The 16910-nt window shown below is 63.0% G+C and overlaps 7 protein-coding genes across 7 annotated transcripts; 2 read left to right on the forward strand and 5 right to left on the reverse strand.

Moving 5' to 3' along the window:
• Positions 1–153: 153 nt before the first annotated feature.
• On the forward strand, positions 154–2402 carry SPRG_05174 (hypothetical protein; the record flags this gene model as incomplete). The annotated part of the gene is made up of 2 exons (XM_012343778.1): positions 154–2340; positions 2382–2402. 2 exons carry the CDS (start codon positions 154–156, stop codon positions 2400–2402), a joined length of 2208 nt encoding a protein of 735 aa, XP_012199168.1.
• Positions 2403–2418: 16 nt separating this feature from the next.
• Positions 2419–4800, reverse strand: SPRG_05175 (hypothetical protein). Its single transcript, XM_012343779.1, has 14 exons — positions 4686–4800; positions 4592–4635; positions 4476–4543; positions 4069–4418; positions 3961–4020; positions 3806–3913; positions 3584–3760; positions 3400–3537; positions 3243–3352; positions 3117–3192; positions 2990–3067; positions 2847–2944; positions 2685–2803; positions 2419–2638 (listed from the first exon to the last, which is right to left on the reverse strand). Exons 1-14 carry the CDS (start codon positions 4779–4781, stop codon positions 2439–2441), a joined length of 1722 nt encoding a protein of 573 aa, XP_012199169.1. The 5' UTR covers positions 4782–4800; the 3' UTR covers positions 2419–2438.
• Positions 4801–4816: 16 nt separating this feature from the next.
• On the reverse strand, positions 4817–8226 carry SPRG_05176 (hypothetical protein; the record flags this gene model as incomplete). Its single annotated transcript, XM_012343780.1, has 8 exons — positions 4817–5719; positions 5775–6026; positions 6089–7145; positions 7190–7241; positions 7292–7386; positions 7432–7617; positions 7663–8005; positions 8057–8226. 8 exons carry the CDS (start codon positions 8224–8226, stop codon positions 4842–4844), a joined length of 3033 nt encoding a protein of 1010 aa, XP_012199170.1. The 3' UTR covers positions 4817–4841.
• A 77-nt stretch (positions 8227–8303) lies between these two features.
• Positions 8304–9810, reverse strand: SPRG_05177 (hypothetical protein; the record flags this gene model as incomplete). Its single annotated transcript, XM_012343781.1, has 6 exons — positions 8304–8488; positions 8536–8761; positions 8812–8906; positions 8949–9135; positions 9184–9515; positions 9564–9810. 6 exons carry the CDS (start codon positions 9808–9810, stop codon positions 8304–8306), a joined length of 1272 nt encoding a protein of 423 aa, XP_012199171.1.
• A 67-nt stretch (positions 9811–9877) lies between these two features.
• On the reverse strand, positions 9878–12229 carry SPRG_05178 (hypothetical protein). Its single transcript, XM_012343782.1, has 6 exons — positions 11556–12229; positions 11238–11508; positions 10559–11193; positions 10166–10516; positions 10046–10118; positions 9878–9993 (listed from the first exon to the last, which is right to left on the reverse strand). Exons 1-6 carry the CDS (start codon positions 12222–12224, stop codon positions 9911–9913), a joined length of 2082 nt encoding a protein of 693 aa, XP_012199172.1. The 5' UTR covers positions 12225–12229; the 3' UTR covers positions 9878–9910.
• Positions 12230–12556: 327 nt separating this feature from the next.
• On the forward strand, positions 12557–14039 carry SPRG_05179 (hypothetical protein; the record flags this gene model as incomplete). Its single annotated transcript, XM_012343783.1, has 7 exons — positions 12557–12680; positions 12728–13173; positions 13217–13288; positions 13335–13424; positions 13474–13614; positions 13662–13824; positions 13866–14039. 7 exons carry the CDS (start codon positions 12557–12559, stop codon positions 14003–14005), a joined length of 1176 nt encoding a protein of 391 aa, XP_012199173.1. The 3' UTR covers positions 14006–14039.
• On the reverse strand, positions 14013–16813 carry SPRG_05180 (hypothetical protein). Its single transcript, XM_012343784.1, has 7 exons — positions 16453–16813; positions 15895–16001; positions 15666–15840; positions 15303–15607; positions 15100–15253; positions 14932–15051; positions 14013–14888 (listed from the first exon to the last, which is right to left on the reverse strand). The coding sequence occupies exons 1-7, from the start codon at positions 16690–16692 to the stop codon at positions 14052–14054; spliced, it is 1938 nt and encodes a 645-aa protein (XP_012199174.1). The 5' UTR covers positions 16693–16813; the 3' UTR covers positions 14013–14051.
• Between the last annotated feature and the right edge of the window lie 97 nt (positions 16814–16910).

Genomic DNA, 16910 nt, shown 5'->3' on the forward strand with positions numbered 1-16910 from the left:
CCCTCGTAGACTGAGCAGTGTTCAGTCTGGAGTGGGCGGCTCGTCAAGGTGCGTGCAATTAGATTTCGGTCCTCGCAATATATTTCGGCAAAGTCCTTGTTTCATATTGCCACATTCTGGGACGAGCGGTTCCAGGACGCCAAGCGAGCTACCATGCGGGTCATGATCAAGGGGGGCGTGTGGAAGAACACCGAGGATGAGATCCTCAAGGCCGCGGTCATGAAGTACGGCAAGAACCAGTGGGCCCGCGTCGCGTCGCTCCTGGCGCGCAAGTCGGCCAAGCAGTGCAAGGCGCGCTGGTACGAATGGCTGGATCCGAGCATCAAGAAGACCGAGTGGAGCCGCGAGGAAGAGGAGAAGCTGCTGCACTTGGCCAAGCTCATGCCGTCGCAGTGGCGCACGATCGCTCCGATTGTTGGCCGGACGGCTGCCCAGTGCATGGAGCACTACGAGAAGCTCCTCGATGCGGCGCAGTCCAAGGACACGGAGAACGCGGACGACCCGCGCCGGCTGCGCCCTGGCGAGATCGACCCGAACCCAGAGAACAAACCCGCGCGCCCTGATCCGATCGATATGGATGAAGACGAGAAGGAGATGCTGTCGGAGGCGCGCGCACGTCTCGCCAACACGAAGGGCAAGAAGGCGAAGCGCAAGGCCCGCGAAAAGCAGCTGCAGGAAGCGAAGCGCCTCGCTTCGATGCAGAAGCGCCGCGAGCTGAAGGCTGCGGGGATCAACTTTGACCGGAGCCGCGAGACCGGCACGGTCTTCAAGGTCAAGCGGCGCAAGACGTACATGGACTACGTCAAGGAGATTCCGTTCGAGAAGAAAGCGCCCGTCGGCTTCTACGATGTGAGCACCGAGAAGGCCACGGCCGGCGGCGCGCTGGACCCGAAGGCGGCGGCGCTGTACCTCGATAAGCTCGAGGGCGTTCGTCGCGACGCGGAAGAGAAGAAGAACCGCCGCATGGATGCGCGCCGCCAGAAGAAGCTGCTCACGACGTCGCTGCCCCAACAGATCGCGGCCATGAATGCGCTCAACGACCCGAGCACGATGATCAAGCGCAAGCCGCTCGAGCTGCCGGCGCCAATGGTCTCGAACGACGAGCTCTCGGCGCTGGCCAAGCAAGGCGCGGAAGACATTGCCCACGCGCAAATGCTCGCGCTCGAACACGCGCAGTCGACACAGGCGCTCTTGACCAACTACGAGATGACGCCGCAGCAACATGCCACGCCGGCGCGTGCGACGGCTGCGAGCTCGTCCCGCGAGGCACTGCTCCAAGAAGCGGCGAACCAGGCGGCCTTGGCACGTGCGCAAACGCCGCTGATGGGCGGCGAGAACGTCGAGCTGCAGGCGGGCACAGGCTACGGTGGCATCACGCCCCGTAGCAACCTCATCAAGGCGACGCCGCTTGCATCGGGTCTCCGGACGCCGCAGTCGTCGCTTCGGACGCCGATGCGCGACCAGCTTGGCATCAACGCCGAGCCGCTCGTCGGCCTCGACGCGTCGCGCAAGGCGGAGAAGGCGCGCAGCCGCGGTCTCGCCCAGGAGCTCAAGATGGGCTTTGCCAAACTGCCGTCGGCCGAGAACGAGTACGAGCTCGCTATGCCCGACATCGTTGACGACAAGGAACACGCCGAGACCTTTACCGAGGATGCCAGCGAGCGCGAGGCCCGCTTGGCGGCGGCGGCGGCCAAGGAGGCTGAGAAGGCCGCGCTGCGTCGGTCCAGCGCGGTGCAGCGCAACCTGCCGCGCCCGCTGCACGCCGAGAGTACGACGCTGTCGGCCCTGGAGGGTCCCGCGGCCGACGAAATGCGAGCGCTTCTTGCGTTTGATATTGCGGACAAGAAGACCAAGGCGTCCAAGAAGAAGAAGCCGCTGCTGGCCGAGATTTCGGACGAGGCGCTCCACCACGCACGCAGCCAAGTCGCGCTCGAGGCCAAGCTGCATCCGGCCGATTCGGAGCTCGGCGCGGCAGCCTGGCATGCGCTGCACGACGCCTACGTGTGGGACCCGACCGAGCGCTCGGTGTTGGAGATGGCGACCTTGCCCCTCGACCACCAAGTGCGTCTGCTCACCACCGAGTTCAAGCGGCTGCACGAGATGGACGCCAAGCTCCAGAAGAAGGCGACGAAGCTCGAACAGAAGGCGCAGATCCTCCACGGCGGGTACGAAGCCAAGTGCGCGTCGCTCGGGGCGGCGCTCCAGACGACGCAAGCCGCGTGGCTCCAGTCGGAGCGGGATCGCCACTGCTTTGCCAACCTCGAGGCACTCGAAGCCAGCGCGCTGCCGCTGCGTCTCGTCAAGGTCGCGCGCGAAGTCGACGCGCTCCAGCTCAAGGAAGTCGAACTCCAAAGCAGTTTGCAGCGCTCGTGGAAGAAAAGGACGCGCTCCTGTCGGCGTAAGCAGATACTTTATATACACTCGATTCTCGGATTCTGCTACATGGTCGCACACGAGCAGCCCGGCACGGCGGACGACCCCGGCGGCTTTTCCCAGTCGGCGAGCGCCTTATTCGACGGCGCGACCGTGACGGTACCCCGGAGCGTCCCCGCGCCAACGCCGTTCTTGACCACTTGGCGCTCAAAGGCAACGCCGGCGTCTTGCGCGTAGAGGTCGGCAAGGCAGAGGACGACTTCGCCTAGTCGTCGCAGCCTCTCAGTCATGTTTTAGCGGGATCTTCTTACCCAGGGCGTCGTCCGTGGACGTGGCGTCGTAGTCCATGAGGACGAGCACGAGATGCACCTTCTCGAGCTCGTGGAGCCGCGCCTTGATCTTGAGCGTCGGCATGACGTCGTCGCTCCACCTACGTACGGTGCATGAGCACACCGGATAAGATCATAGTCTACGAAGGGTTGACGGTGGCCTTGACGATGCCGGACTGCGGATGGTGCTTCCCCGCCTCGTCATCGACGAGGAGGCCCGGGATCGTGCAGATGAATTTGATCTATTGCAACACGGTGCTGTGCATGTCCGACGCAGGGTGGCGTACGTAAGGGTCGCTCGTGCCCGTCAAGTCCATCGCGAGGAGGTTCTCGGCCGAGACGCCTGCAAAGGTCACCTCCAAACTCTAGCACGCCCTTTGCGTGACCGATCCTCGAGCACGGTATTCGACCAACCTGGTGCGGCCGCGGCAGTGGCCCTTGCGGACTGTAGCGCCCAACTTCGAACGCGCCAAAGACAGGCTTGTGGTCGCTACGCCAATAGCATTGAGTGCCGAGGACGACATGACGACGGCTTTGTACCTCGTCGTGATGGACTCGACGCAGTCGTACTGCGTGAGCGTCAGGTGCTTGGCGAACCCGGGCAGCGACGTCCACAGAATCCGATCGCAGTACGATGGGACGCGCTGGCGCTACGTCACATGGCGTCAGTTGGCGCACGCCACGTCGCGCGACGCACTGTAAACTCGTGCACTTGGCCGCGCACGCGCTTGAACGTGGGCGGGAAGAGACACGGCGCGGTGTGCCAGCCCACGAGCGCCTTTCCATCTGCGAGCTGGTGCGCGAGCTGGTCGTTCGCGTTGAGCTGCGCATAGTCCTACGCTACTACGTTCACACGACGAATTCTCGGGCATGCCACGGACCTTGGCGAGCACGAGCGCGTGGACGTCGTCCCAGTGCGTGTCTTTGGACGCTGGCGTTCCCGAGTACTCGAGGTTGATGCGGTAGTTCATGTCGCCAAACCAGAACGCATGGTCGAACTGGTGGTCCAAGCTCAGCGACTTGTGCCCGACGCGCGCGCCGTTGAGGATCTCGGTGCACTACCAACGGAGCCATGAGGCGCTGCCACGTCATCGAGGACGCACGTCGCTGTTGCGGCGGTCGAGGAACTTTTGCGCTTCGTGGGCGGCGAGGTGGCAGTTGACGAAGCAGAGCGAGACGCCGTCGACGACGAGCTTGACCACCGCGCCGCCCTAACCTTGGATTGTGGCGACGTCGAGATGTGTACTGTGTCGAGTACCTTGTTGCCGATGACGTTGCCGACGCCCGTCGCTTCGGTCGTCTTCTCGACGTCCGTGCACTGCAGTATGAGGTATGAGAGACGCGATGACGAAGAAGAGCGAACAACCTTGTTGCGCGTGTGGACAAACACGATGAGCCGAATTTCCATGAGCTCGATCGAGCCCGCGACGGTATACGAGGCGCCGACGTGGTCTTCAAGCTGCTGGAAGAACGCGTAGTGGGGCAAAAGGCTGCGCTTGGACGACGCCGACTTGACGAGCACCGGTGGTTCGGTTCGCTCGACCGGTACCTCTGCCTGCTCCGCCGGGGCGGCGTCGGCGGCGGCGGTGGCGTCGTCGTCGTCTTCGTCGTCGTCCTCGATGCTCTCGGTCTTCTCAAGCACCTCGTGGCTGCTCGCGTGCTTCTTGAACGAGCTCTCTTGGAGCCCGATCGCTATCACGTCAAAGTCGCCGCCATCTACATAGCGCATTCCCATATACGACCAACTCGAGACGATGTCCAAGCACATCCTACGCTGCGGAATCCACGCGTGGAGACCCTCGGGCGTCGACGGCGGCATCTTGTTGCCGACGTTCCACGTCCTACAACAGGCGCTTCAGCTTCTAGCATACGCCATCGCCATGGCCTACCCGACGAGCACCTTGAGCGGACGGGCCGGCGTCGCCAGCTCGACCTAGACATGACGTAATCACAATGACGTGGCGTCGCGACAGCGCGAGTTACGTGCACGTGGCCTGCATCCAAAGCGAGCTTCTCGAGAAAGGCGGCGTCCGGCGCCTTGGCCTTGGCCTTGGGCGGCGACGCCATCGTGCTCTGCATTGCGTGTCGTTTCGGGGGTTGAAACCGGAATACTTAGGATCCAGAGTTTTGCGATTAATTTTAGAGCAGGGGCGCCATTGCTTGGATGATGCACCGCGGGCAGAGGAGGACGTCGTTGAGCCGCTGCGTGTGGCGTCCGTCGAGGCACTTGGAGCAGCTGCTGCCAGCGTCGAGGGCCGCGCCAGGCAAGACGCGCCGCCACGCATCGATGGTCGCACTGTTGCCGGCGACGCGGAGCTGGCGCAGCTGCTGGAGGCTGCGCAGTGTCGCCGGCACCGTCGAGAGGAGGTTGTACGAGACATCGAGCGTCGTGAGCTTCGTGAGATGGCTCAGCAGCAGCGGTAGCTCGGTCAAGTGGTTGTGGCCAACGTCGAGGACCTCGAGCGACTTGAGGTGGCCGATCGCATCCGGGAGGCGGCGCAGTGCATTGCAGCTCACGTCGAGTCGTCGCAGCTGCGGGAACGACCGGCCGAGCGCGTCCGGGAGCTCCAAGAGGCAGTTTCTCGACAGATCCAGCTCCGAGATGTGCGCCAGCATCAAGAGCGAGGGCGGCAGTAGCACGAGGCGCTGGCTCGAGACGTCAATGAGCGAGGCGGTGGTCCACTCGGCGTTGCTGCGATGCTGCGAGCGCACGACGACGCCGCGCTCGGCCCACGCTGGCGCCAGAAAGGCCGCAGCGTCCGCGTACGCCTTGTGCTTGCCGAGCGCGATTTCCAGCGACAAGGCGAGTTGCCACGGCGCCGCCGCGACCGGGTTGCGCTGCAGAGACGCCCGCAGGAGCGACTGCACGCGAAGCATCGACGCGCGCGTCGGCGCAACCAGCAGCTCGAGGCGCACTGCGAGGCCGACGAGGTCGGCGTGGCCCGGGTGCGTCGTCTCGAGGCACGCACGAATGGCGTGCTTGAGACTGCTTCGGTGGCGGTCCGTCAGCGACGTGCCTACACACCATGAATGAGCTCATGCGACGATAGATGGATTCGATCTGGTTTGTACGCGCAAAGGCCAGGAGGTACGGCGGGTGGCCGCCGAGGACGTAGAGATACCGCGCAAAGAGCGGTGCATGCAGCGAATGCGGCAGCGCGCGGAGGAGCACTTGGAAGACGCTAAACTTGAGCGCGGCCGAGTGTGTCGGCGGCGAGAGACACCAGTCGACCGCCGCGCGCACGCTCGCGACCGGCATGTCGTCGTCCGCGGCGAACGCCAAGTAGCGCTTCCAGACGCCCTCGCACGCGTCCATCGCGTCTTCTACGTGCAGACGATAGCACCACAGCGTCTGCTGCGCGCGCACGGGCATATCCGACTTGAACCGCGGCGCTGCAGGAGCCAGTCCAGCTGCCGCGACGCGACGGGCGCGCCGGCGATCGCCGCCACAAACTCGAGCAGCGCCAGGCCCGTAAACACGCTAGCATGTCCACTGATGAAGGCGTCGGCCCACGAGAGCAGCTGCTTGTCGGCCCACACTTCGGGCGCGTCGGCGGCCCCGCGCGGGTACACGCTGGACGCGTTCTTGCTGAAAACCATGTGCGCTGGTGATGTTGGCGCCGGTGTCGGCAACGTCGCGTCGTCGCCAACGATCGTCTTGGCGTGATGCAGGAGCGTCACGGCGTCGTCGTCGTCGAGCGGCGCGGCAGAAAGCGCCTGAAGGAGCGCTGGGAGTAGGTCGGCGCGCGCCGTTGGCCACAGCACCATGTAGTTGAGGAGGAGCACCGCGTTAAAGAGCGAGGCACCTTGGGGCAAGTTGGCCGCCGCCAGCGCCAGCATCGCGTCCGACGCCAGGCGCTCGTCGCAGCGCACGACGACCCAGTCGAGCGCCGTCGCCTTCTCCAAGACGTTCTCGGGCATGCGTTTAAACGCATCGAGATGCACGAGCAGCAGCCAGAGCTGGCAGTACTCGGACACGTTAAACTCAAACGACGCAAAGCAGAGCGGCTTGGCGTCGGCCTTTTCCGGGACGAGGAGCGACAGCAGCAGCGCGAAGGCCGCCTCGGTCTGGCCCGCGCCGAGGTAGAGGGCGACGAGCCGCAGCACGAGTGTATACACGATCGCGCTGCTCGTGTGCGGATCGCCGTGCCGAAGCAGCTTCTCGATCGACCGGTGGTAGAACACTTGGGCAACGCCGACCGACTCGAAGCGCGCGCGCTCCAAGAAGGCGAGCCAGAGCGCGCGGGACGCAGGAAGGAATCGAAGGGCTTCCTGCGCGAGCTCTTGGCGCGTCGCGTCGTCCGGGTACAAGGCGAGGTAGAGACGCCAGAGCGTCTCGTTGTACACGTTGGCTTCGACCTCGAGCGCGCGGCTGAGCACGTGAAGCGTCTTGTCGAGCGCCACGTCGTCTTTACACGTCAACTGGAATCGGCTCCGCAGGGCCTACGCGCCATTGAGCATCTTTTTCAAAGCAGGTGGCCATCGACCTGGAGAACGTGGCGGAGGTGCGCGTCGCTCGAAACTGCACCGACGTCGTCCCTACGAAACGATGCGCTGAGCGGACGATCGGCCGCCTCCGGTCGACATACAAGTGCGGCGGTAGCTCCAAATCGAGGTGCATGAGCGACAGCGACACCCACGCGTCGGCATCCTCGGGGTTGAGCGCCACCTGTCGCTCCAAGTCCTAATGCGATCCTCCGATAAGCCAAGAAATCCCGCATGCGCCTACGTGAATCGCGTGCTGGAGGTATTCTTTGGCGTGGTACCGCTGGCCTGACATGCTTGCCACCGGCTCGGCCGGCGGCAGCGCGAGAAAGTCCTCGTCCTCGTCCATCGCGTCGCCATCGTCCTCGCGAAGACTCTGTTGGAGCATGCGCGGCGTCCCTGGACTCGGACTCGGCGCCGGCGGTTCGTCCTACGTGTGCGTCGCGATGGGTTCGAGGCGGCGAATGCACCGTACCTCGTCCAAGTACCCAAGTCCCATCTCGTACTCCATCTTGCGCAGCGAGAGGAGGCTCTGTGTAAAGCCCATCCACGCTTGATTGGCCTGCGTCTCTTTGAGTTGCAACTTGGGCCCGCGGAGAAAAAGCACGTCTGAAGCGGTTGCCGATGCGGCTTGCACGGTCTCGACCCACGTTGCCGCAATGGACTCGGCGGTGGCACCGGCGTCCGTCTCGGGCAGCGGGTGCAGGCGGCCCAAGTCGTGCAGAGCCGTCGTCGCCGACACGGCGTACTCGCGCTCGTGTTGGTAGTTGCACTGGTCGTCGTTGCACACGCCGTGCAGCTCAAAGGGACAGAGCACCCTAGAAACAACGACGACGCGTCAGTGTCGACGTCGCATGCGTCAGCTGTACTTGGTGGGGTCGATGCGGTGCGCAAACGTATTGCTCAAGACCGACGTCGTCGGGTACAGCTGCGCAAACGCCGGCGTAAACCGAAACGACCGCAGCGACCGCAGCGGCGACGCTTCTATCAGCGAAAACGGCGTCGACACGTGCGCGTCATCATTCCTGGTGGCCGTCATCGCGCTGCCGCTGCGCGCCGCCTCGGGACGGTCGAGCAAATGCAGAAAGACCAGCGAATTCGAGAGAGCTGGCATCGTCACGTCAACGCGCGTGGCCAGCAGAGCTCGAGAAAGGTTTGCCGTGGCGCCGCTGCATGTAGCATCGCATGGGCCTTGACGACGTCGAGGAGCGCGGTCTCCTTCGACGACGCCAGCGACGATGTGAGCTGGAGGACGCTCTGAACTCGTTCGCGCGACGCGTGGAGGAACGCTGCGACGCCATCTACTCGATGCGATGGGTCGCTTGCAATCAACATGAGGATGCGGTACCGGCCGAGTCGCATCGGACGGACGGGATGAGCCCGTCGTCGATCGGCGACGCGTCGACGGCGGAGGACGGCGCCGAGAGACCATGGACAGCGACACGGAGGAAGGCGTAGGGCGATAGGAGCTGGCCGAGGTCGGCCGACGCCAAGCCGCAGGCCTGGGCGACGAGACCGAACTCCTTCCCAAAGTAGTCTTGGCACAGCACTTGCAGCTGCGGCACCGAGAGCGGCTGCAAAGCCTCGGGTGTGAGTCGCATGGCGAGACACGGCAGGGGCGTACCTTGTTGGATTGCAGGAGCGACCGCGTGCAGACGCGGAAGACATGCGAGAGAAGGTCATTAGGCGACGACAGCGGCAGCGCCACCGCCTTGGGCACTAGACACCGTGAAGGTGGAGGAGACGAGAGAGATGACGTACGGGCCATGGCCTCCGGGTCCAGCGGCTTGTCGACGATCGTACTGTGCGTGAAGTGACGCTTGGCGTGCCGAGGTGGCGCCGCGGAGACGGGTAGCGGCCGCTTGTTTTGTGTCGTGCGGATCGGTGGCGGCGGTGCGGCCCGCTGCTGGTTGACGCGCTCGAGCTTTTCCCGCGCAATGCGCTGCTTCTACGAGGCAAGGATGCGATGCATGGAAGAAGACGATGGACCAGGTACCTTGAGCGCTTCGGCCGCAGCCTTCTCGAGCTCGGCGATCTTTTCCCGACGGGCGACCTTGGCTTTTTCTTCGCGGAGTTTCTGGATCAGCAGCCGCCGATCTTCTTGGTTACTCTCGTCGACGCCAGCGCCCAACGGCGACGAGAGGCGCTGCGGCGTTGCGCTCGCCGACGTTGTCGTGGAGATGGTCAGATTGGCCGCCAAGATCGGACTCGAGCTGGGTACTGGGCTAGCGACGGGCGCAGACATTTCGCTTCGAGCCACCGCTGACGTCTGAACCGCTGGCAATGCGGTGGGACTCGCAATGGGAGCAAGCAATGATGGGCTCTGCACTGCGACCGAAGGTGCAGATTGGCTCGCCAATTGCGGACTTGGGCTACGCACTGGTGAGCTCGCAATTGCTTGCAGCGACGTCTCGGTTGACAGCGCCGCTTGCTCGATGGGCTGCTCTGCGACGGGCGATGCGTCGGGGCTCGGGCATGGCGGCGCTGCAGCCTCGAGCGCCCGCTTCTTCAACGCGCGGGAGTGCCGGACCTTCCACAGTACGAGCTCTTGCTCGCACTCGGCGAGTTCTCGCTCAAGGTCCTCGAGGCTCGCGTCGTCGTCGGCGTCGATCCCGTGGAACATCGTCGTCCAAGAATCGCCGGATGCGCCGCGAGACCCTCTCGTATTTAATATCAATCGTATGCGTTTTGCAGAGGTACAGGGTAAACGCGTTAAATTGCCATTAGTGGGTAAACTGATCGACGTACGCCGCGAGCGCCTTCTCTTCGGCCGACTCGCCGAGCGCGGGGCCGTCGCCGCCATAGTCTACACGCAGCATACAGCGTTGTTTCCAGTGGAACAAAAATACACTGCATACCGGATGGCAGCTCGGCCACGTCGATCGACTTGAGCAGCTCTTCCTTGACCATTTTGCCCTTGCAGATGCGAATCTAATGCAGACGATCGCCATCCATCCAGTATTGTTGTGCATGGCAACCTTCTCCTTCGTAACAGGGTCGACGAGCGGGCTAATGCCCTTCCAGATGACGTTGAACCAGGTCGGGACGTTGACGATGAAGATCTGCGCGCTGCGCTCGGGGTAGTGCGCCGACACGAAGGCCATCGCCCGGCGCACAAACTCCATGACCTCGCCCGTGAGGTCGTAGAACCCAACGCCTTCGGCGTCGAGCACCGAGATGGTCCGGCCCGTGTCGGACGGCTCGAGAACGAGCCAGAGGTACTCGGTGATGTACATGTAGTGGCGGAGGAGCTGGTCCAAGCTCAAGCCGGCGCTCTTGAGGCGCTTGAGATCAATCTTGCCGAGCTTTTCATAGTAGACGCAGTTGCCCTACGCATGTCTAAGTATCAAGTTGATACAAAGGCGCCGTACGTTTTTGGAGCGGCCGTGAAAGTACTGCGGGTAGCACTGCTTGATCAAGTGAAAGTGCGGCTGCACCTCGTAGAGGATGCCGTCGACGTGGTTCTCGCGACGCCACTGCAGCGTCGCCTCGTAGCGCGCGCGGCCTTTGACTTCGTCGCCCTTCTCGGCCGCCACGAAGCGGGGCGAGAACGCCAGCTCTGGAATCACGTCCGGCCGCACGGGCGCCGACACGACGACCTCGTCTGCCTCGTCCTCGGCTTCGGGGCGCTCGTCCTCGACCTCGGGGCGCTCTTCGTCCGGCGACAAGAGGTCCACCGACGCGACGCGGAGGACGACGTTGTAGAGACTCGCGGTGGGGGATGGCGGCGATTCGCGGGCCGCCGAGGCTTGGAGCACCGACGACAGCTGCGCGTAATCGAGGTACGCGACGCCGAGGACCGAGAGGGCGAGGAGCACCCCGAGGGTCGCCGTGACCTTCATGACGCCCTGGAATGGCGGCGAAAAGGCCAGCGCAATGCCGCAGCTCACGAGGTAGAGCGCGCCAAACGTGGTCGACGTCGTCAAGAGACTCGGCACCGGCGGCCGCTCGGGCGCGAGGGTCGCCGACGGCACGCGTGACACGACGCGCGTCACGTGCGCAGCCACTACGCACACGACGTGGAGCCAAACAGCGAGACGAACGACATACCGGCGATGGACGTGCGGGCACCCTTGAGGACGCACTCGAGGCTGCCGCGGCCCGACGCGTCGACGGCCGCGATGATCGGCGCCAGCTGCGCGTGCGGCAAGACGACGACGTCTTGGTTGTTCATGATAAAGTAGCACGCTTCCTTGACCTTGAGGCCGAGCGGAATCGGCCCGAGGAGGATGTCCTTCTCGAGCTCGAGCTTGCGCGTGATGAGGCGCTCGCGCCCCGCCGCCGTCGACATGGAGAGTCCAAGTACGATTGGCTGCATGTCCTAGTGGAGCATCAGGAGATGATGCATCGAAATGCAGTGGAACGTACCCGGGATGGGGACGGTGGGAGGCTGCCGCTGGGGGCGGCCACCGCGGCCGGCGTCGGCTGGCGACCATCGGGAAGCTCCGGGGATGTGGGCACGCCGACTGCGATCTTGGTGTACATGTCGAGCATCTCGGCAGTCCATTCCGTCGGGAACGCTTTCTTCTTGCCAATCTCGAGCGCTGCGTTCACGGACGTGGCCCAGTACTTGGCCGAGTCGGCCGACTCGACGCGCAGGAACCACGTGAGCGTGTGTTGCTTGGAGAAGATGCCCACAAAGTGCGAGTCGACGCCGGCCTCGATGGTTCCGTACGGCGCCTCTTCCTCCGGCACGACCTTGGCGTACCCGACGTCCTTGAGCGGCAGCTGGCCGCGCTCCGTGCCAAACACCTCTTGTTCGTCGCCCTTGCGGTAGTAGTGGAGCCCACGTACACTCAAAATGAAGAGGCGGCGCGCAAACCCGGCGCGAACTGCGCCTTCGCGCCGCTTGTCGACGAGGCCGGACGCGAGGATGCCGAGGAAGCGGCCCTCGAGCATGCCTGGCAGCGCGCCCCGGAAGCTCGAGTTGCTCCGGAGGACCGAGGACGACGCCACGGACGAAGACGACGAGTTCTGGCGCTGGAGGCGCGGGCTGCCGCTGGGCTCGCTCGCAGTTCGGCGCATGCTCTCGCTCATGGCACGTTGCAAACTGGATGACGGAGACAAAAAACGCACCATGATCGCATTTAACGCGTTATTCGACGGCGTGCGGCCTCTACCAGCAGGCCGCGGCCGCGCACACCAGGCGACCGTCCATCAAAGGCAGCACCTCCACAGTCTGTGCGTTGCTTTGGCAGCGACTCGGTTCCTTCCCATGCTTTCGCTCGCTTCTCACGACGCCGATCAAAGGCGGTCGCGTGAGTAAAACCTGTTTGACCGCATTTTGCGTTCTATTTCAGGTGCTCTTGCGTTTTGTATGGAGAGAGCGACGACGAGAAAAGACGTAGGTAGCATTGCGCGCTTCGACGATGGTGACCGACGGCTTCGAGACGGAGCTTGACGCTGCGGCCAACCGCCGGTACAGCCGCCAGCTGCTCGTGTCGGACTTCGGCGTCCAGCGGCAGAAGACACTCCTCGAGGCCCGCGTTCTAGGTAGACGCGGCGATGCATGGGCGAAGGATGATGTCATGTGGCTCTAGTTGTTGGCGCCGGCGGGCTCGGGTGCCCCGTACTGCTCTACCTTGGTGGCATGGGCGTCGGTCATATTGGCGTCGTCGATGGCGACGTTGTCGACGAGACCAATTTGCATCGGCAGGTGCTCCACACGCAGGCAGCTGTCGGGCGGCTGAAGGTCGAGAGCGCGCGCGACGAGCTACAACGCCGCCACCCGCACCTCTCGCTGGCCATCCACCCCTTCTTCCTCACTCCTGCCAATGCTGCCGAGCTTGTGCGCGCCTACGACGTCGTCGTCGACGCCTCGGACAACGTCGCGACGCGGTACCTCGTCAGCGACGTCTGTGTCCTCGAAGGCAAGCCGCTCGTGAGCGGGAGCGCGTTGGGCTTGGAAGGGCAGGTGGCTGTATACCACTACAAGGACGGTCCGTGCTACCGGTGCTGCTACCCCAACGCCATGCCCATGGGCCTCGTACGCGCGACCGTCAATGTCGCGACTGATAGCAGACACGTAGACAGGCAACTGCTCGGACAATGGTGTACTCGGTGTCGTGCCTGGCATCATCGGCTCCATGCAGGCGATGGAGGTGGCGACGCTCTGCTACCTGCGCTCACTTGCCAGCAATTGCGTAGGTGGTCAAGGTCCTCACTGGGATGGGCACACCGCTAAGCCGCTCGCAGGCTTTCTATGACGCCTACGACGGCAGCGTCCGCCACTTCAAGGTACTCGGTGGCATTACCGCCTCGGCAAATGCAATAGAGTTTGGTGTAGCTGTCGCCAAGGCGCAAGGACTGCGCTGTGTGTGGCGAGGCCCCAACGATCTTGTCTGCACTCGACTCGGCGGCCACGAGTAGCGCTGGCCACTGCACGCTGACGTCGTCGCTGTCGCCCGACCACGTCATGAGCGTCGAGGTTCGAAGCGTGGGCCGTTGGTGGAGCTATGCCATGAACCGTTGTAGGACTTGGCCGTGGCCCTTCGCCGTGCATCGTCGCCGGATGACTACTGCCTTCTCGACGTGCGCGAGCCCGTCCAATTCGCCATTTGCCACTTGCGTCACGCGGTCAACATCCCGCTGAAAGCGCTTCCCGCCCAGCTCAAGCGCGTTCCTGCGTCCAAGCCAGGTACGACGTCGCGCCTCCGACGCTTCTTCATGCGATCATAGTATACGTGATTTGCCGCCGGGGTGTCGATTCCGTCGACGCCGCGCTCTTGCTACTGCAGTCGACGACGCGCGTGTGGCACATTGAAGGCGGCCTCGACGCATGGGCAGCACGCGTCGACCCTGCTTTCCCCATGTACTAGATGAAAAAACAAAGCATAAATTGACTCGGCTACCAAGGCCTTGCAACTACGCGCCGTTCAGAGCGACATAGTCCACGGGCGTCCGTTGTCGCTTCCCTAGTGCCACGGGCTCCGTTGACGGCACCAGTGAGATCGGTAACGACGTCGAAGAGATGCCAGGCGCCCTTTCATCATCGGGCGATGAGCTGCGTTTCAAAGCCGGGCCTTGTTCAGCCTCGCCCATCGAAAGCTTCCGCTTGAGAGAAGTTGCTGTCGCCTCGTTCGAGGTCGATGCGGACGACGAAGTGGCTGCCGCCAGCTTGAGGTGCTTGGTCGGTGGACGGCCACGCTTGCGCAGCGGTGCGTTGGGATCCACGGGCTTTCGCGGCCGCCCAGGCTTTCGTTTCTCCCTCACAGGAAGAGAGGGCTCGTCGTCATTGCCAGCAGCCATGTCTTCTTCGTCTGACGACTCGGCAATCGTTTCGAGCTTACTCGGAGCATACTCTGCGTCGCCTTCTTCGTCGCCCGCCGCGTCGTTGGGAAAGAGCTGGCCATTAAGAGCAAGGTAGTCGACATGTGTTCGCTTCCGCTTGCCTGCAACGATAAGGGTTGCCGGGTCTTCTTCTTCTTCGTTGTCCGACGAACTTGCATTGCTGTGGTCCGATGGACTCTCGTCCGGTGGCGCATACTCGTTCTCGTCATTGTCCTCATCGTCGTCTTCGTCAGCGGGCAGCTGCGCCAGCAACGCGCGATAGTCGACGACCGATCGCTTTCGCTTTCCAGCGACCACGACTGCGTCATCCCCACTGGTCGGCTTTGGTTGCGGTTCCACCGTGGCGAGTGCTTGTTTGTGGAACGCGATTTCACTGTCGCTCATTGCATCCTCCGAGCCGCCGTCTTCAGACTAGTGCCGGGTCACTAGGCGTCATTTACGAGCAGCGACTTACCTCGCCATCACCACTCGCGTCGTCCTTGGAATCGACGCCTGTAAAGTCGTCGTCGTCCGAGTCGGACGGAATGAGGTCGCTCTCGGCGGCTGCGGTCTCTGCCTCAAGGTCGGGAAACACCTATAAGCAATCGCTTCGTCGAGCGACGATTACAGCAGGAATACATACTTCATCGACGGCCATCCACGCCGTGCCAAAGGACAAGTTGGTCAACCGGAGGGCTTCGAAGATACCACGGCACAGGTGGCAGTACCAGTCGACGTCTTCGGCCGGAAGGTCTTTTGTGAGCAAGACCGGTTCAAGGCACTGCTGGTGGTACACGCTACGAACTCGTTGTGAGGCCACGCACGCATGGAGCTGCGAGTACACACCGGTTGCAGCCAGGCGACTCGCAGATCAGAATGTCGTTGTCAGGCGCCGTCGTCGAGAGGAGGCACTTGGCACACAAAATGTCTTCTTCGTTCATCTCGCCGGCGTCGCGCGGCAGCGGCCGATGCGCTGCGTAGTGCTCTTGGAAACTGCGGATGTCGGCCAAGAGCATCTGCTTGCCGTAGCGCAGCTTGCGTCGGGCCTTCTCCAGTTCGCCGCTCGGCTTGAGCTTCTCGGTGCTTCGCTTGCGCCACCCATCCGCTTCGTACGTCTCAATGTACGTCGTTTGGTATCGAAGTTGGGACAGCTACCACCAACGCCAGTTCCATGAGCTCAGGACGTCAGTATATGCTGGTCTCTCGTACGCGGGCACGGACGCGGTTCAAGAGTCGCTTGACCGGATCCTTGGCGGTCGCGGCCCCGGCCTTGGACCCAGGCGGCCGGCCACGACCGACCTTCTTGGCTTCAATAACGGGGGTGTACGTGGTGGTGGGCTTCCGCACGCGCGCGCTGCGGCCGCCGCTGGACTCCTTGGGGGGTCTGCAGCATAAATGGTGTCGTTAGAAAGCCAGGGTTGGGGGTGTCATTGCGTACAGCGTGGCAAGACCCCGCGACCGCTTCGGTCCTCGAGCGACGACGAGGCGCATCTCGGTCGACTCACTCGAAGGAGTCTCGTCGCCCTGCACCGGCGTCTGCGTCGCCTTGGTCGCCATGCGCTCGACTCTCCTGCTTGCTGCGATCGCAAATTCCAAATGAGCGCTCTCGTGGATTATCCGGATAATTAACCGGTGGAGCATACCCGTACCTGAGAGCCTAGGCTTTCGGCAACGTTAGCCTAGCTCCAGTCGGGGCGCATGCTGGTCATGGCTCAAGCACTTGGCCATTTTGGCGCCTGTCCTCCCTCTTGCTGCATGCAGCTGCGGGATCAATGGCCGTGGTACATGGCGAGACGAGACAAGCGCAAGCAGCGACCAAATGCCAGGCTGGGCGAGACTCTGCAAAGCCTACATGTTCCATGCAAACAATCTTCAGTGCGTTGACACCGGGTGTCCAAGTCTTGACGAGCTTTCTGCCATTCCTTTAAACATTTATGCTGGCATCTCGTGTTGCTTGCAGATAGAAATATTATAGGTAGACATGATTTAGATTGACGAAAATCTGCATGCCACCGCGCAGGCGGAGGACGAGGTGGAGCGTCGACTCCTTCTGGATGTTATAGTCGCTGAGCGTGCGGCCGTCTTCGAGTTGCTTGCCGGCGAAGATGAGGCGCTGCTGGTCCGGCGGGATGCCCTCCTTGTCCTGGATCTTCTGCTTGACGTTGTCGATCGAGTCGGAAGGCTCGACGTCGAGCGTGATGGTCTTGCCTGTGAGCGTCTTGACAAAGATTTGCATGGTGCGGAGTTGCTTGCGCTGGAGCTGGCAAATGCAAAAATGAATTTAGAACACTGGGACTTGGCTCGGCTTGTTCTCTGCGTGCTGATTGGCTTGAAATATGGAAGGACCTTCACTCGAAATAGCTTCTGCCCGGTCCCAACGGCCCGAGAACATGCCGGATGCAGCGTATCCGGATGATGCTTGCACACAGCGAAGAACGTTCGGCGCCCTCTCTC

This window comes from Saprolegnia parasitica (assembly GCF_000151545.1).
Source record: "Saprolegnia parasitica CBS 223.65 unplaced genomic scaffold supercont2.15, whole genome shotgun sequence".
Lineage (NCBI taxonomy): Eukaryota > Oomycota > Saprolegniomycetes > Saprolegniales > Saprolegniaceae > Saprolegnia > Saprolegnia parasitica.

What these genes read in the sequence shown, in the direction of transcription:
- SPRG_05180 (XM_012343784.1), bottom strand. Translation starts at nt 16,692, where the DNA reads ATGCAAATCTTTGTCAAGACGCTCACAGGCAAGACCATCACGCTCGAC. An exon ending in GAGTCGCCTGGCTGCAACCG is followed by an intron (nt 15,254 to 15,302) that starts GTGTGTACTCGC and finishes ACGAGTTCGTAG; the next exon opens with CGTGTACCACCAGCAGTGCC. An exon ending in ACGCGAGTGGTGATGGCGAG is followed by an intron (nt 14,889 to 14,931) that starts GTAAGTCGCTGC and finishes ACCCGGCACTAG; the next exon opens with TCTGAAGACGGCGGCTCGGA.
- SPRG_05178 (XM_012343782.1), bottom strand. Translation starts at nt 12,224, where the DNA reads ATGAGCGAGAGCATGCGCCGAACTGCGAGCGAGCCCAGCGGCAGCCCG. An exon ending in TCCCACCGTCCCCATCCCGG is followed by an intron (nt 11,509 to 11,555) that starts GTACGTTCCACT and finishes ATGCTCCACTAG; the next exon opens with GACATGCAGCCAATCGTACT. An exon ending in TGCCCGCACGTCCATCGCCG is followed by an intron (nt 11,194 to 11,237) that starts GTATGTCGTTCG and finishes TCGTGTGCGTAG; the next exon opens with TGGCTGCGCACGTGACGCGC.
- SPRG_05175 (XM_012343779.1), bottom strand. Translation starts at nt 4,781, where the DNA reads ATGCAGAGCACGATGGCGTCGCCGCCCAAGGCCAAGGCCAAGGCGCCG. An exon ending in TGGATGCAGGCCACGTGCAC is followed by an intron (nt 4,636 to 4,685) that starts GTAACTCGCGCT and finishes CGTCATGTCTAG; the next exon opens with GTCGAGCTGGCGACGCCGGC. An exon ending in CCGCTCAAGGTGCTCGTCGG is followed by an intron (nt 4,544 to 4,591) that starts GTAGGCCATGGC and finishes CGCCTGTTGTAG; the next exon opens with GACGTGGAACGTCGGCAACA.